Here is a 17,676-nt window from a genome sequence, read left to right as displayed (position 1 = left end):
TGCAAGTCATGCCATTGACTTGCCAATGACCTCATTGACCACAGTACAACTTAGCATCTTGTGCTGTAGAGAGGAACAAAAATATCACTAGGACATATTTCCTGAGCTGCAAAACTGAGTCCTTGATGTGCTTCCACTCAAATCCGTAATTGCCTATTGCAAAAGCAAAGGTGCTGAACATGGAAAATAAACATTAGCATCGACTAATTATCTTTATGCACACAAGCCAAGTCTTGCGCTTCCTCCAAAACTAAAATAAGAACCTGGGAGCTGATGCAAGCAGTACTACGAGGGACTTGAGGAACCTAAATATTCATGAGTCTGGACTGACAGGGAACAAATTCTTCAGAGTTCATCCCTTTGAGATAACAGCAAAAGTGCTCCTGCAAGAGCAAGCTATGCAACCCAGCCCTGAAGTCTGAAGCTGTGCTGCCTGCACACTAAGCAAAGCCAGAAGCTGAGCTCGCTTTGGCTTCCCTCCCCTTTATAAATCCTTCAGAAATGTCCAACCAGTGGCTGGCAGCCCCCACTCTGCTCAAAGTAAGATAGTTGCTATTACTGTTAGTGGTAATCTCATTTTCCTCATGTGGCAGGTGGAAATTGTGATGTCCTTGCTGGGCATGTTTTGCCCTCCACTGTTTGAAACCATTGCTGCACTAGAAAATTACCATCCCCGCATTGGGCTGAAATGGCAGTTGGGGCGAATCTTTGCGCTCTTCCTTGGGAACCTCTACACATTTTTGTTGGCCTTGATGGATGATGTCAACGAAAAAGTAAGAACTGAGCTGAAAAGCCATGTTCACTAGAATTTTCCAGAGCCAACGGTGGGCACAGCTTGTCCCCGCAGCCAGCAGGGATGATTACCCTTTTGAAGCAGGCACTTCTCCCATCCCCAATCCTCTCAAGCATCAGCTGCAGCACCCTGGGGAGACTCACTGACCAGAGGGGTTTCCAGAGAGTCTCCAGCTTGTCTTTATAGCCCTGAAAAGAGAGTGGTTATTGTCTCCTATAATCGTAGCATGTTAGGGCAATTTGACTTTTTTCTCCATCTGACAACATTTGCAATTTCTATTAACACAGTCCTCGAGGATATAGTTTATAATCCTCTTCCCCTGCCCTCCCCTCTTTAACATTATCCTGGTAGCATGTTGCAGGCAGATAACTGCTGGAAAGGATAAACGTCTAACTGAGCCGCAGAAAAAATTACTCTGTTTTAAGCTGAGAAGAATTAGAGGAATTGAGGCAGTTTGCCCTGAAAAATTATGGAGAAAGTGAGGAAGAAGGACTGGGTGGAGGCTGCCTCTGTGCACAGTAGTCTTGAAGGCGGTCTGGCTTTTCCACGTGCAGGTAGATGGTGCCCTGATCTGCTTTCGGTCTGAAAGGGCTATTCCTCCCCTGCTCCTGGCAAAAGGGAAGGAGTTTCTGTGCTATTGCCAACACTGCAGATGCTTATATGTTGGGCAGTAATTTGCAGGGAGGAGGGGGGAACCTTGGGTTTTGCCAAACACATCCTCTGCAACCCCTATTTCCTGACATTTTTGGCTGTTTGTTTCTTCATTGCAGCTGGCTGAAGAGGATGTGGTGAAGAACATCACACACTGGACACTGCTTGGCCACTACAACTCATCCGCAGGGAACGGCAGCACTGCCACCCCGCCTCCCCTTGATCCCGCAGACGTACCCAGGGGACCCTGCTGGGAGACAACTGTCGGCATTGTAAGAAATTCGTTACGTAGTAAGTCTCCAGGCTGATTTGGGGTGGGGTTTTTTGTTGTTGATGATGTTGTTAGCACTTCCAGGCTTGAAGTCTTCCTCGCAAATGACATCCTTTCCCAACCCTCACACAGCAGCACTAAGGCAGTTTAAGTCCTTGGCCATGGTTCTCAAGCCATAGTGGTGAAATCCCCAGCTGGAAGCACCCAGGGCACCCGCAGTTCTGTGGCACTGGCCATGAAGAGCACAAGAGGCCAGGTAGTCTTCAGCCATGCCTGCATCATGTTTCTGTTCAGATCACAACTGCAACTTTGAAGCAAACCTGTCTTCTCCACTTTATTGCCTCACTTCATGTTACAGAGCGGCTTTGGAGCACCCAACCAGAGGACAGGCCTCAAGGGAATTCTTGACTCTTCCCAACCTCCGACACCATGGGACAAGAGCAGATTAGGCCAAACAACCCCCTCAGAATGCATGCAGGGTGGCCTTCAACTCCTCAGAGTTTCACCACACAAACCCACCCTGCAGCCTTCACCTTGCACCAAGAAATTCTGCAGCCAGACTATGCACAACTTAAAAAGTAAAAGCAATTATTTAGTGGCTGATATAGGTAGCTAGGGCTTACCAAGCTATGAGGCTATGCATTACTGTGTATGCACAATGTGTCTTCACAGGCCAAGTGGTTTTCGTCAAGTGGGGAAAAACCAGCCATTGTCACTCCTCAGAAGAGGCTGATCCTAAGTGCAGCTGAGCTGTCATCCTCCAGATCCTTGTTTTTTGCTCTCAGACTTTTAAACCTTTTCTTGTAAGTGTTTTCCCTTTTGAATCCTCGGGACACCAGCTATCTCCATCCTACATCTTACTTCTGCCTGCAATTTTACCATTCTTGTCTTGCACATCTCCCCTCTCTACACTTCCTCACAGGTCTTATCTACAACTGAGCAATTTCCTCAGGAGTCCACACGAAGGTTACGGAGCTGAGCCATAGCAGAGCTATGCAATATCCAAATTACCTTCAGTGTATGTATGTTTTGCACCAGCATTATTTCAGCATTAACATTCTGCTTCCGTATTATGTGCTGCCACAACATATAGCGCAGTCAATATTGCCAGCAGCAACTATAAGGGCTAATGCTGTAACAGAGCTCATGGTTCCCAAGCACAGAGGTAAAGCTTAGGCACTGACAAGTGTTTGAAAACAGACACAGAGTTTGCTCATGGCATGCTTTTTCAGAAAAGTATGGTTACTGTCATATAAGGACAAATGGCTTAATAAAAATTACAGTCCCAAACGCACTACTGAAATTATAGGAGCTAAATGTTTTTTTCCTTGTTTTAAATCGCAGGAGTTTGTAAGGCTCACCGTGTCTGATATCCTGGTGACCTACATAACCATCCTGGTGGGAGATTTCATCCGAGCTTGCTTCGTCAGATTTGTGAATTACTGTTGGTGCTGGGACCTAGAGGCTGGATTTGTAAGTCAGCGTCTTATAGCTGAGAAAACAGAAGTAATTTATGGCCATTTAGGCAAGTGATACAAACAGATTGGTTTTGAATGCTTCCAGTGGTCCTGCTTGTTAATTGGCATAGGCAGTCTCTGCATCACTTCCCTGGATCAATCAGTCCCACCCCAGAAAGAACACTACAAAAATGCGGTTTTCTCCCCCACCTCAGGACTTTAAAACATGAAGTTGAGTTAAAAAAAAATTAATCTGATGTTCATTCAGTTGTTATAACTCCAAACCTTCGGGCCTTTCTATACCTCTTCTCAAAGCCCCAGACCTTCCTGTTTGTTGCCCACCCCACAGGCAGTAGCGTGCTTCTGATCGATGGAAGCTGGTGTTACTTCCGCTGCAGTGGGGCAAGGAGCATTTCCTTCCCCGCTCATGTATGTGTAACACACAACAGCGCTGGACTCTTTGGTATACATAAAGTTTACATTACCAAAGCAGCCAGTACTGGAGCTGCACAAGTACAGGAGAAAATAAGGAAAAAAAAGCCCATTGTTTCACATAAGAAGTGAGAAAAACAGATGGATTCAGACAGAGATGGAAATACCTTGCAAGATTACAATTACAGCAGTGCACCAGCTGCCTAGCTGTCATACTGGGAGGGGGGGAATCCAGGAGGGGTCTGAAGAAGACCAAAGAGGAGGGTTTTGCAAATGTCTACAGGGACCTGGTCAAGCAAAGACGGTTGGGGCACAACAGGCATTTTGCTTCTCTCAGAGATCTTCATATTTCTTCTGGGGGAGGCAGAGAATTTTTCCCAGGGTGGCCAAGGGATTTCAGAGCTTGGAGGACCCCCTGGCAGCCTAACAGCACAAAATTGCTCCCATTGCGTGAGCTCACAGGTCACAATCTTCTTGAAGCTTCTAGTTTCCTCCTTCTGGCCATGTCCTCTCGCTTAGTTAGGCACCTTAGATTATTTTTTTTTTTAGATGCTTTCCTTGAAACAACCTTTACAAATACCACAGGGGTTTTCTTCCTTCTTAAGATCTGCGTTGTACAAACAGCTGGAAATCTCCTCTGGCCTGCAGGCACTCCTTGATGTACTAAGAAAAAAAAAATTCCTCGACATCCATCCTCTACCTCTCAGGGAAAGTTAAGAGAGCTGCTTTAGGACTTGTTCTGCACTTCCCTCTCTACTTTCCCCTGGCATTCAGCATCAGCCCAGGCAGGCTGCAAGGCGATTTTGCACTGAGAAATAAACCTCATTCATCATCTATCAGCGGATGACCAGACTAACATGCTCCAGTAGGTCAGCTATTTCAAACAAGCAGTCCAACCCAGGGAGCTCAGAAGGAATAAAGCAAGGCCCTTATTTATTAGGACTAAGTAGCAGCTTTAATTTGCAGCCCATAACATGGGCAGCACTAGAGGGCTGGCACTCTGCAGCCTGGCAAAGACAAAACTTTCCTTTCATGCCAAGCAGCTCCCATGGTACATACAGAAAGAAAAAAGCACCAGGTCTTCCTTCCTCTTTTTCTCCTACATCTTCAGGAGATTCACATATTCTTCCTGGTGCTATGTGTATTACTCCACTGGTGCTCAAGTAGGGGTTGGGTTTTCTTTTCCCCTGGCCCAGGAATGAATAAGAGTGAAAGATTGTTTGGTTACAGCCATCTAACCCAACCTGGCCATAGGCACCAGCACAATCGTATATATGTTTTCCTAATGTATATAGTGAATAAGTCTCTTGTTTAACCCAGCCTTCTCATACAGAAGTACTCAAGGCAAAGGACAACAGTGAAAGTTATCTTTATTTTCATGGGAAAAAGAAGCAAATATTAACCTCTAGCTAAAGATTTGACGTAGAAATGGACTGGAATCAAAAGAACAAAGAAAACAATGTTTGCACCCATCCCTTCCCAAATCTGTGAGCAGTCAGCTACACAAGTCTCTGACTAGGCTTCTTTCGAGTTTTCACCACGAAAGACAAACATTTCAAACCTCAACTTTATGAAGGGCTGACAGTATATTAATACAGGCAAATTGCATGAAAAACAGACATAATGCAGAGGCCATTTCAAATATATAAGGGCATCACACATCATGTCTTAGAACCATGTTTTCTGCCTTGCATTAAAAAAAATATTTTTTTCAAGTAAACTTAAAGAAAAACTCAACACATAGTTTAATCTGCCAAAAGATATCTGAGTTTTGTGTGTGCAAAAGCAGATATATGTGGAAGAAGCAGTAGCTTCATCATAGGCAAATCTAGCAGAAGAATAATTTATAAAACAACAAATACTGTCAATAGATTAGACCAGCCTGTTCTGGACTTGCCACTTAGCATCCACATCAGACAGGTTGCTCCATATAAAGCAGTATTTTAACAACTGGCTAGCACAGAGCAAAATGCCACCAGATACTCATCAGGTCATATATTCCCTCATATTTCTCTCCCTTTAAAACTCAGTTTTCTGTGCTTCAGCAGCCTGCTGCTGCGAGACCTGAGGATATGGATATATCTGGCGTAGCATAGCTCATCATTATCACTGTTTAAACATTCAATATTTTACCATGGTGGAACTCTAAGTGTGTAGCCAGATACACCAGCTGGAGTGTAAAACTTAGTCCCGTGCCATGGCTCCTTTGCTCGCAGATGCCTTTATACTAGCAGAGAGAGATAAACATAGAGCACCTCTGAGCACCTCCATATATCTTTCCAATTTTCAGCAAGCCAAGAGAGAAGCAGCAGCCCACAGCGCAGCAGCTCCAATTTTGCTTTCACCACACTGCTGCTGGTCATTCAAGTAGTATGCACACAGTGGGAGCCCTCTCAGAAAGCCCTTCATACTAGCTTTAAATAAGCATCCTTATATCCAGCAGCAAACAACAGCAGGTACCTCTAGCCACAACACACTCTCCTTTCTTTCCCCATGCAGCCATCCTATGCAGAGTTTGACATTAGCGGCAACGTTTTGGGTTTGGTCTTCAACCAGGGAATGATTTGGTAAGATATTTCCTTTTTTGTTTGTTTGTTTTTTGCACTATTTAGAAAACCTGACAGTGAAGTTAGAAAGCTTCAAAGCCAGCTAAAACAACATTTGGGTTTTGGTTTCTCTGATTGTTTGGCCTTCTGTGCTTGACTATAAAAGTGGAAATTTAAAAATGCCAGCTTACTCATTTAAGAGGAGTATCAGTGGCATAACTGAAGCAGGGATTGGTTGTTTAAACCCTGCCCCAGTCTCACATTTATCACGTCATTTTTTTCCAGTGGTAAAAATACATTAATATCGTCCATATGCTGGGGGAAGTGATCAGAAAGTGTTCGGGGGGCACCACAAGCTTACACATCAATTTAAGGGTGGGCACAGAGCCAGCTAGAGCAGGTTGGGCAGGAGGGCCATGTCCCAAAACCACCCCAAGGGAGGGCAAACAGAAGCTGCTCTGCCCTGCTGTGGTAGCACCAGAGACAATAGGCAACAGCACAAAGCATCCTTACCTCCTCTGGGAGCAAGCTTTCTTTTGCCATGGTTTGATAATTTCTGCCTATTCCCCTACTACAACATCTCTGCAGATTTAAGGCGGTCTCTCCCTGCTGGTTACATTCACCTGACATTTTCCAAGCCATCTTGAAGCGATTTTGTCACAAACTGAAAATCTTTCATCGCAATCACTGAGGGGTCTGAGACCCTGCTGGTCCTCCATGCGTGGTTACCATACCCTAACACGAAGGCAGGTGGCTTCTCTTCCGGGAGCACAGGGGTAGCAAAAGCCAGACTTCATTTGTGGGCAAACTTGCTACCACATGAACACTTGTTTCCCTTCTTCTGAAAAAAACCCCCAACCTTCCAGCCTGTCAAAAAATAGCATCTATTCTTCTTTCCTTTTCAGGATGGGATCCTTTTATGCACCAGGGCTCGTGGGCATAAATGTGCTGCGCTTATTAACCTCCATGTATTTTCAGTGCTGGGCTGTTATGAGTAGCAATGTCCCTCACGAACGAGTCTTCAAGGCTTCCAAGTCTAATAATTTTTACATGGGACTTTTGCTGTTGATCCTGTTCCTAAGCCTCCTGCCTGTGGCTTACACCATCATGTCCCTGCCTCCCTCCTTTGACTGCGGACCATTCAGGTACTAGCAAAATGACGAAAAAGCTGATACGTGCCATTATTTTCATAAAGTCCTGGACTCCAGCAGAGATGGCGAAATGCCTCCATTCTCTATTTGGTTAAATCCTTAGCAGTACGAGGCAATGGGCCGTGCCCAGCTGTGGGTTGCAAACAGCCGGCTGGGAGCACTGAACCTGCTCTGAGCTCCTGTCTGCTGTTCTCCAGAGCTCTCTGCAAACTCAGCTGCTTTGCCTCCTCTGCTACATGATTCCTGGTGTTTCCCCAACACACACCAATGAAAGCACCAGAGGACAGCAGGGGTAGGACAGCAGGGTGCAGCCCCTAGTAAAAAAAAGCAACAGGAGTACCCCCAAGGCTCTCTGGAACATTGTGGAAACAAAATGGGGCCAAAGCACCCTGCTTAGACCTTCCATAGGACCAAGAACTCCCACAGCACGAGATGTATTTTAGATGCTGAATTTTGTTGGAAAACAGCAGGAAATGGATAGGTCTGAGCCTGAAGAGTTCTAGCTTTTTTTTTTTTTTTTTAATGTGTTTTGTTTTGTTTTAATTAGGACAGAATCAGCACTGCAGAGAGCATTGAGTGGATGGGATTCACATGCCAATAAAGTCTAATTTGATTGAGTAATGCCATTTCCTGGGCTTGCTGGGTCTGACTCAGCAAGGAGTCAGCCTGGAACAAATTGGTCCTGTAGATACACGGTTTTAGGTTATTCACCTGCTAATGGAGAATGACAACAGAAAGCTAAAAGACTCAAGGGAGAAGGCAAGAGACCAAAATTCCATCAGTTCTATAACAAGGACAGGTGTCAATGAGCAATGTCAGATCTGACAAGAAACTTGTTGCGCACACACTATCATTTGGAGATGACTAATCTGTAATGTGAAAGAGCTATTTCGATTCCCAATCAACCCTTCAAAAGCCACTCAGCCTGATTCAGACCCTTGGCACACCTCTCAGCTCGACTGAAAGCTCAGCTTTTCTGGGCTTAAGGCAGTTGATGAAGTTGGTATACCATTTAGCAGAGTTTGTCTTTATTGACTCTGATCATCAGGACAGAATCCAACACCTTCCTGATCAGAATCCTGAAGGATCCCAGGAGGCAACAAACCTAAATATGAGGAATAGCACTTGTAGGGTTGAATTCACAAACCCAGAGATGCTGGGGAGAAAAGAAGGTTGATTATGTAATCCAGCATTTCACAGATTTGTTCTCCTTTTGTACAGAATACTCTCGTCTGCTTTATCAATCCAGCTTGAAATTACTCTTTCACTGAGTTTCCTATTAAGCGATAATCACAGCTTGCTATTTTTGTCATTATTTAGCAGCTCTTCAAGTTGGCTCATTATTACAGAAAGCTGGAATTTGCATATGGAAAGTCATCTCTACCATGAATAGGCCATATTTAACAAGATATTGATCAGAAATGTATGGTTACTGCAATCCATATGTTTATATATATTTCAGAGGGGAAAATAGTCAGAACTCATAAAGGAGCCACGTGCAGAAAAAAATGGAGCAAGCTGGCCTAGCAAAGATTATTCTTACAATCAATGGGGGGTGGGAGGGAATGGATGAACCAATAGATAATTTAAAATGAAGTCATTTCAAAATCCTTGGTGGCCAACAGCAAGCTGATGCTCACTGAAAGAGAGAGGAAACATGCTACTTAGCATTGTTAGGTTAGGAGATATTTTGTCCCTCCAGTAAATACCTATACTCCCTAACTGGCCATTTGTCTTTCCAGTGGAAAGAAAAGGATGTATGAAGTCATTCAAGAGACCATTGAGCTTGATTTCCCGCTTTTTGTTGCCAAGATCTTCAGCTATGTGGCAAATCCCGGACTGATCATACCTGCAATTCTGCTCATGGTGTAAGTTTTCCTTGCAATATTACATGCCTGGCTGGGGGTAGGAGGTTGAAAAAAAAAAAATGCTGGGATGTTAGTGAGGTCTAAATACAGCTTCTGCTGAGATAACAGCCTGGCTTAGGGCAGACACATGCTCCCTACCCTCCTCACCTTCACCCAACGCAATTTCACAAAATTTAATTACCCAACTCAATTAAACACAACTTTGTAGATGAAACACATTGCTGACAGAGGCATTGTGGATATCAAAGTTGTCACAGCTTCCATATAAAAATTTTCGGTAGCCAGCAGGAAATAAATGGACAGTCTCAGCCTGGTGCCTTTTGGAAAAACAATTTCTGTCACAGCTAGCAGTATTTACAACACTGTCAAGCCAGGGTGTTCAAAAATTGCATGTTCCAAAAATATGAGGAGGTATGGTTTTTGTTTGAAATATTTTTGGGTTTTGGCTTTTTTTGGTCATGGTGTTTGTGTTTTTTTCTTTTTCCAAATAATACATCTGGAATTTGTGGCAGATCATTTTAGCTTTGGAACCACACTTAGATCCCTAGTACCTTCAGCAGCACTAGGACCAGAGCAGTTCTCTTTTTAATTTTTTAAAAAAGTTTTTTTGGCACTGTTCTTGAGGTTTCCTTAGCTATCAAAATGAGTGGGAGAGCTGTGGCCGAATTTTATAGGCAGCTCTGAACATTCCAGACTAAACTGTGGGAGACAGAGGTTTGGGGAGTGTATTACAGGTGCTTCCCTGCTCTGACTCTCCCTTGGGCATCCACACACATTGGAGATGGGCTTCTGGGCTGATCCAGTACAGCTGCTCTTGAGCACTGTGATCTCTCATTCTGCATAGAGTACACTGAAGATAATGACATTAAATTAAATCAAATACAAGTTACCATGTTGCAAAGTTTCTTATAGAAACAGCCTGAGAAAAATCCCAATTCAACTGAAAATGACCTGCCATCCCTCTACCTGCCTCAAACTACTTACTCATTTTAACGTAAATAAAGATGATCAGATACTGTAACTCAGGCAGACAGATCCTACAATAATCAGATCAGATACATGCAGGAGACACGAAGCCTCGCGCTACATCCCTGGTACGGCCAAGCATACTATTGAGCTATTCACTCCCTTCCTGCAGGCTTTGCAGTAGCACTAGCAGATGCTACTGCAACATGAGATGAAGACTGCAGAACTAATCCACCCCAAATGGAAGACCTTTACAAAAGGGCTGCAGTTCAGCTTTCTGAGGCTTTGATGCCACCCTCCAAAAATATGATGGGAGAGCAGTAGACCTTTGAAAATATTGTTTTGATCAGTGACAATCTCCTGCCCTTTCCTCCATTGACAGCCAATACAGGCAACAGCACAAATCCAGTTTATCTGCTGAAGAGATACCTTTTATCACCCTTTCCCAGTCTGGGCTGTTCCCACACCACAGCCTTACCATCAGACCATCTCTCCTTGAGACACCATTTTCTCTCTGCCCCAATCCCCTCTGCAACCAGAGAGATACCCTATGTCTACATTACCTAAAACATCCTCATTTCCCACCCAGATGCACTGCCTGTGTGGCCTTTAAGCATACTAGGTATTTGTGATTTCCAGTCATTCAGCTCCCAAGAGAGTCACAGCCCTAAAAAAGTGGTTGCCCCCGCGGTACCTGCACGAGTCAGACCTACACTCCCTTGGCAGTAGCTCTCGCATGCCCCAAGAGCATCAGGTGTCTCTCAGAAGCACTGTTTGCTATGCACACGCAAACTTTTCCTGTGATAATCCCAGACAAAATCATAGCTACGGTACAAAGATGTTTCCTAAGGCTTGAGTCCTTTTCTTCTCTCAGAAACTTTTCAGTCAAGGGAACCACATTTAGCAAGTTACCGGTTTCCTGCCTTCTCCCTGAAAAGTCTTCATCTTCTGCTGCTACTTTTGCTGTGGGGCAGACAGGTAGACAGGGTCAAGATGGAGCTGGTCCTTATGCTAATCCCCATCCAGCTTGCCAAGAGATTAAAACCAGGGAAATGCAAAAGTTTCATTTGGTCTGGATGAGCAGAGAGCCAGAAGCTCTCAAAGTAGCAGGCAAGGCAACCTATAATGCAGACTAAACAAAAAATTGTCTCTACGGAGAGAGACGTGTGGATCTGGCATGCACCTTGGAGGACCAGCCAGGCTGCTTCAGCATTGCTGAGGCTTGGCCTGAACAACCCAGTTCAAATCTGTCTGACTACCTGCAGATTTGGACTGCAGTAAAGGCATCCCCCCAAATCCCCTTTCTGTGGCACTGTCCCTTTTCCCTCTCCCTCCCAAGACCCCTTAACGGCAGTTCAATCCTGGACAAACTCAACCTCCCTTGAGCAATAAACCTACAATAAACCACAGACAGAGGAAACGCAGGCTTAGCCTGCAGACAGAGCACGTTCATATCTCTCAGTGTTTGGGAGAGGGACGTGGTGAGTTCATACCCTTCCCATCAATGCCCCATTCACCACAGGAGTCAGCAGGGGAGGAAGCTGTGGTGCTTGGAGACCATGCTGGCCACTAATGCAGAGGATGAGGAAGGACTGAAAAAGGAATGGAAACGGATTTGCCCAGTTACTCAATGAACTTGAGAAGGCAGCTCAGAAACAGAGTGCATAGCATCCCAGACAGCTTTGAGTAGGCAGATCTAGATACCTTTATATGAAAACAGGGGCACTCCAGGCACTTACATCCTGGCTGGCCACAACAAAAAAGGCAGAGTAGCCCCAAAGCCCTGATTACAAAGCAGTATTTCCTAGGCAGTGAGTTTAATAACATAGAAGAAATAAAACTATCACATCCTTAGAGAAGAACAAAAATAATTTCCAAGAGGTTTTTGCAGATTATAAAGACTGGGGTTTGGGTTAATACTAGTCAAAAGAAAATAAATGTGTTTCCTCTAGACAGACACCTGCAAAAAGCCTCAGGAAAGGCCATCCTAAGTATCCCTTCCTGATCTCCCACCTGGACACCAATATACCAGTACACGGTGCCTTGCTGGGCTTAGAGTCAGGCACCCTGCTGACAAATTCTTGAGCCTGATTTGAGGATGCTGAACCTGGGCTGGATCCACACAAGTAGGTTATGAACTCTCAGGAAACCTTTTTTTTTTTAGTCTGCCTTTTTCTTGGGTTTGTTTTTGGTTTTTTTAAAAGAGATTTTTCTACTTTACATTTAAAAAAAAACAAAACAAAACAAAACAACAAACTACAGTGGTGAACTGAACGGCTGGTGCTTTTTCCTGGAATGGCTCGGAGTCACTGAGCAGATGATGTTTATAATTTAGAAGAATAAAAGCACTATACAAAAGCAGGAGGAGACATTTTTGACAACCAAAATATTACTGGCTGGTGATTGGCAGTGGTAGCGAGACAACCCCAGATGCTTGGGCATGTTTTGAAACATGCGCTTCCCTGCGCGCCAAAGGCTGGCTGCCAGCACACCCTCTCCCATCTTGCTCGCCTTTCAGCTCCCTCCAGCTTGGCTCGGTTTTCCCCTGGCTTTGGCATGCCCTTTTTGCAGAAGAAGGGTTTGAAACAAAAGCCAGGGGCTCCACTCCGACCTGGCTTCTGCTTGCCCTCAGTTCCCATCTCTGCTCACTCCTGACGACCCCTTCCCAGGATGCAGGAGGCAGCTGGTCCTGGCCAAGCGGGAAGGAGGACCATGCCTTGAGCAACGTGCTTTTCAGGAGAGGGTTCAGGGCCCTGTTCTGCCACCATTTTCTTGGTTTTTTTTTTTTTTTTCTAAGGTCCCTGTGTAACCTGGTGCCCATTTTGTCTCCCAGGCCAGGGTTTTCCTTTCAGCCATAGCAGAAAGCCATGTGTTTTATCAGCTAAGTTGGTTTTCAAGGCTGGTGCCTGGTTTCACTGAGGCTGGTGCAAAGGAAGCAGAGGGAGCTCATGGCCAGCCAAGGTGGAGGCAGGAGGGCAGGATGGTCATTTTTCTTCTGTTTGAGCAGAACTGAGCTACTGGACTGGCTCAAATCATCTTAGCTGACCATGCCACGAGGCAGCCTGAATTTTTCTTAAGCCTTGAGCCTCTAAAGGTAGTTTGGAGACAGCTGATGGGAAAATTAGGTATTAGAAGGTAGGCAAAAATTAAATGTTCCCTCCTTGTGAAACTTTCTGTCTCCCCTGATGCTATCACTGAAGCAACACATTTGTTTTTGTAGCCTCGCCATCTATTACCTAAATGCTGTGGCTGAAGCATACCAGCGCGCCAATGCAGAGCTAAAGAAGAAAATGCAAATGGTAAGTATCGATTTGGCAAAGTCAGAGCCAGAGTTTGATGTGGGATATATTTACTTTTAAATTGCTGCTCACTTCTGAACACATTAACGACACAAGGGGAAGATGCATTTTATGCTTGTTCAGTCCTCTCTGATGCCATTTAACGGCTAACTGCAAAAAGTGGTCACATCCCATAATAGGCTGCTATTTCACACATCAAAACTACAGTGAGTTTCCCATAAATTGCGCTTTCCACCTACAAAACCAAGTTACCTCAAAGTTTAAGTAATGTTTTGGAGCCCGAGATTTCCCAGGGATGATGATAAGCCTATGAAAACCACAGTCAGATTTTGTACAAGCTGAAGAGCAAAGAGCTGTAAATAACAACACGGCAATAAAATTTTTTACCAGTAATTCACAAAGCACTTTACAAAGGAGTTGGTGTCTGTCTTGCCACACAGATGGAAAAAGCAAGATACAGACAGATGCAGGGTAGGATTTGGACCTCATGATATCCAGACCTGGGAGAGGGTGCAACATGCAGAGGATCATAACGCAGAGAACCGTGAACTAAATATGAATTAAGTCTGGCAGCAGAATACCCTGCAAAAGCACAGCTCTGCTCAGATAATGAGCCTCAATGAGAAAGCAAAGGTGTCCTGCTACCAGGGCCTGTGCTGGTCCGGCAATACGATTCCCGCAGAGCTTTCCTGATGGGTCTCTAACCATGTGTTGTTTTGTACCACATAAATGCATCCAAAATATTGAGCTTTGCATCAGGAGAGGATACAATGCTATCAAAGGACCAGTATCAGCCATTTTACTGGCACAGCGCAGGATCCAAGCCAAGGAAGCAATGCCACATCAAGCAGCGCATTGCATAAAGCAGAGATTGGTGCAACATTAAAAGTGAGGATGTGAGCACTGAGAAAGGAGACTCCATAAATTACATCCAAATGTTCAAGTTCAGAACTGAACACTCATGCACATGGCTTAAAATAAGGGTTTTGGTGCGTAGAGCATCCTCAAGTATTGCAAGAGTTGAACACGTGCTACAGCACACTTAGACTTAGAGGCACGTAGTCTATTTCATGCTGCACAAACTGGTTGTGATCAGGGTTTAAGGGAGCACAAACCTCATGAAGGGGTCTCAAAGCAGGGTCCAGAGCTAACCAAAGGGACAGAAACATCCAGACAAGCACCTGTCTTTGCACAGACGTTACGTATCTTTGTGCTGCCGGTACCTGCAGGTTTGCTGAGGCAGCCAAGCACAGCAAAAGGAGGGGTACACAGCAGGGCAGGCAGAAAAGCAGGTCATCAGCACAGTGCCACTGCTTAGGGAGCAAGAGGTGGGAGCTGCCTGGTCATGGCAACGGTGGGCAGCAGTCGGAGCCCACCAGAGACCCCCACATGATGACCTGCTGAGCTCAGATAGATCTGCTGCGCCTGCCCCCAAAGTCTGTCAGGTTTGCCAAATGGATGGAGGCTGCTCTGCGGGACGGGACCTCTCAGCTGTAGCAAGGCCATGAGCCACCTTGCACTCCATGGCTCCAGCACACAACTCCCTCTATTGGCAGATCACCCTTTTGGAAGCAGGGATGGAGCTGGAGTGGAGTCCATCCAAGCTTTCTCACTGCATGAGAGAGGGCAGCTTCTACCTTCCTCATCCAACATACTTGTCCTGAGCAGAAACAGCCTCTAGGTATTTTTCTCCCTTTGCCATCCAGAAGGAAGTAAAACCAAAGACAGCCCCTACAGCCCATCCCCATGCTGCCATGCCTTCCTGCTGTTCCTCTGGCATTTATCACTGACACCCTCCCTCCTAACAGGTCCACATTTAAAAACAAACAAACAAACAAACAAAAAAACCCATAAAACCAGGGAAGGCAGTGGCAGTTACAGAAACACACAGACAGTCCGGTAGACCAAACCCACATTTATCAGCAAGTGCTTTGCCCTAACAGGAGCAGAGCCATTGCTTCCCAGGCTCTCAGTCCTGCCTGGGATGTACTTTCTTTCCCTAAAACCCTTGGGTCACTGGACCAAGATTCAGTACCTTGAACTTGGCAAAAAGATTGCATTCATACCAACACAACATTCACACAAACCTAGCTAGGCCAAGCATGAAACCAGTCCACCATTTCATGGATTATGTCTGCAGTTTCAAACTAAACCCTATGTTTTTGATTGATGCAGCAACGTGAAGAGGAGAAAAACAAGAGAAACAACAAAGCCACCACTAACCCCGTGCTGCAAGATCTGGAGGATTTACTTACACCAAGTACAAAGAGCGAAAGTCACACCAAACAAGCAGAAGGTAAAAACTAAACAACCTCCCCTCAACCCTCCTGAAAAGGCTCCTTTTACCACCAGACTGGGGAATCAGACGAGTATAACTAGCGCAGATTTTGTCCACTTACACAAGTCCACCTGCCAATGGACACCCAGGACGTTCAAGTTTCTAGACTGGATTACATGTCACACAGGCTTATCGCAGTGTGGGAATTGTAATCCAAAGTTACGATTCATATCCCAACTATTAAAAGTGCCAGTCATGAAACCAGCAATTTTTTCTGGGAACAATGCTGAAACTCCAGCATATTTTCTGGGCTGATGAGTTTAGCCAGGCACTGACTTTTCTCCAAATTGATGTTTTCATTGGAAAATTCATTATGAATGAGACAGAAGATTTTCACAGGTCTTAGTTGGTTTTAGGGTAAATAAATGCGCGCTGTAAACTCTGCTAAGGGGGGTCGTGGCTGTACATAAAAATGCAGGAGAAGGTATTGGCACTAGGGTCTGGGCACTCTCAAGGAAGACAGATCCTCCAGGCTCGGTCTGAACCAGCCATCTCCTGACTGCCAGAGCCTCCTGCTCTCATTTGTGAGAAACAGTGCAACACGTGTGAAAGATTTTTATTTTATCTTTATGCAGACAAGAAGAGCAGACTAGTGCCACCGTAACCCTCTTGCATTTAGATGGGCTGTTTCTTGAAGAGGCAGAGACGAGCTGGAAAGTTAAGACAAACCAAATACAGATTCACCCCAGACCAGACCCAGGGCATTAATTTATATGGAAATAGTGCTGGCAGCACTGTGGGTGCATTGAAAATAAAGACTAAAATCAGCACTTACCCATGACCACCACATAGCTAGAGGTGTACCAGCATGACTGGCAGGACTATCGTGTCTTATAAACATATCAGCCAGAACCTGAAAAGAGTGCTTGGGCAGAAGAGACACACTGGCCAGGGGCTAATGGTCTTATTTATGGTTTCTTCACTCAGATGCTCAGACACAAATCCCCAGACACTTGGGTTATAGCATAGAAGAAACAGCAGCCACTGGGGAGAGGAAGAAATGCAGTATTTGCTCTCAAGAAAATAACATTCATAATCTTTGCTCTAGATAAGAAAATAGAGTCTCCTAATGGAACCAGACCTATGGGGAAACAAGGCAAAGGAGCAGCCCTGGATGGCAGCCCCATGGCTGGCGGGAGAGGAGCAGCATTCAGCCTGTCGCCACACGTGTTCGTGACACAGCCACCGATGTTGGGTGTCCGAGCACCTTACCCTGGCCAGCTCAGGCCGAGGGGGCACCCACCAGGACCAGTCCCTGCAAGAGGGAGAGGGCAGCCACGCTACCCACATGCTGCTCGATAAGCTCAGCAATGTTTCTCCCATTTGACATTAAAATAGAGGTGCTGCATGAACTATGATAGTTTTAGTAGGAAATGATTACTGCATGTTGGTCACCCACTTGTGATGGTCTGTATTTATCCAACACTGACTAGAACAGCTTTGCTTAGAAGCTTAGTAGTACTTTGGAGTTGCAAGGCCCAATGGCTGCGCTGATTTTGATCACGAAGGAAACAGGAGGCAGTCAGGGTGAAAACCAGCCGTGGCATTGCTAAACTACTACATACAGGATGCAGCCCTGTGGCCACCACCAGCAGCATGGTGAGCTTGCTCTGTGGCATGAGTGCTTAGTCAGTCCCTTCAAAGGCTTCTCCAGTTAATAAAAGTAGCATGAGTTTACCTGTCATTTCAACAAAGGGTTGGGTTGTTTTTTTTTGCTGTCCATCTAACTGAAGAATTACATATTCTTTAAAAAAAGTGAGTGTCCTGTCCAGCTGCATGGCAGCCACTACTAGGAGCAGAGGACTCCTACTAGACCAGCACAGGAGAAGGTTTTGTCAGCTGCATTTTGTCCTTCGTGATAGCTTTCCTCCAGTCTATCTCCTCCAAACTTTCATCTTTTTGTT

General features: G+C 45.2%; 1 protein-coding gene across 1 annotated transcript in view; it reads left to right on the top strand.

The window, feature by feature from the left end:
* TMC2 (transmembrane channel like 2) overlaps positions 1-17,074 on the top strand; it is a 34,039-nt gene extending 16,965 nt beyond the window's left edge. The window contains exons 12-20 of the mRNA XM_086468537.1: positions 594-773; positions 1,564-1,716; positions 3,060-3,188; positions 6,104-6,171; positions 7,056-7,295; positions 9,044-9,169; positions 13,356-13,434; positions 15,610-15,730; positions 16,821-17,074. Coding sequence (XP_086324663.1) covers positions 594-773; positions 1,564-1,716; positions 3,060-3,188; positions 6,104-6,171; positions 7,056-7,295; positions 9,044-9,169; positions 13,356-13,434; positions 15,610-15,730; positions 16,821-17,074 — 1,350 coding nt within the window. The remainder of the gene's footprint in view (positions 1-593; positions 774-1,563; positions 1,717-3,059; positions 3,189-6,103; positions 6,172-7,055; positions 7,296-9,043; positions 9,170-13,355; positions 13,435-15,609; positions 15,731-16,820) is intronic.
* The last annotated feature ends 602 nt before the right edge of the window (positions 17,075-17,676 follow it).

This window comes from Leptosomus discolor, chromosome 7, assembly GCF_034619465.1.
Source record: "Leptosomus discolor isolate bLepDis1 chromosome 7, bLepDis1.hap2, whole genome shotgun sequence".
NCBI classification, from domain to species: domain Eukaryota; kingdom Metazoa; phylum Chordata; class Aves; order Leptosomiformes; family Leptosomidae; genus Leptosomus; species Leptosomus discolor.
The sequence above is the reverse complement of the archived record's forward strand: the minus strand, read 5'-3'. Positions and strand labels throughout refer to the sequence as shown.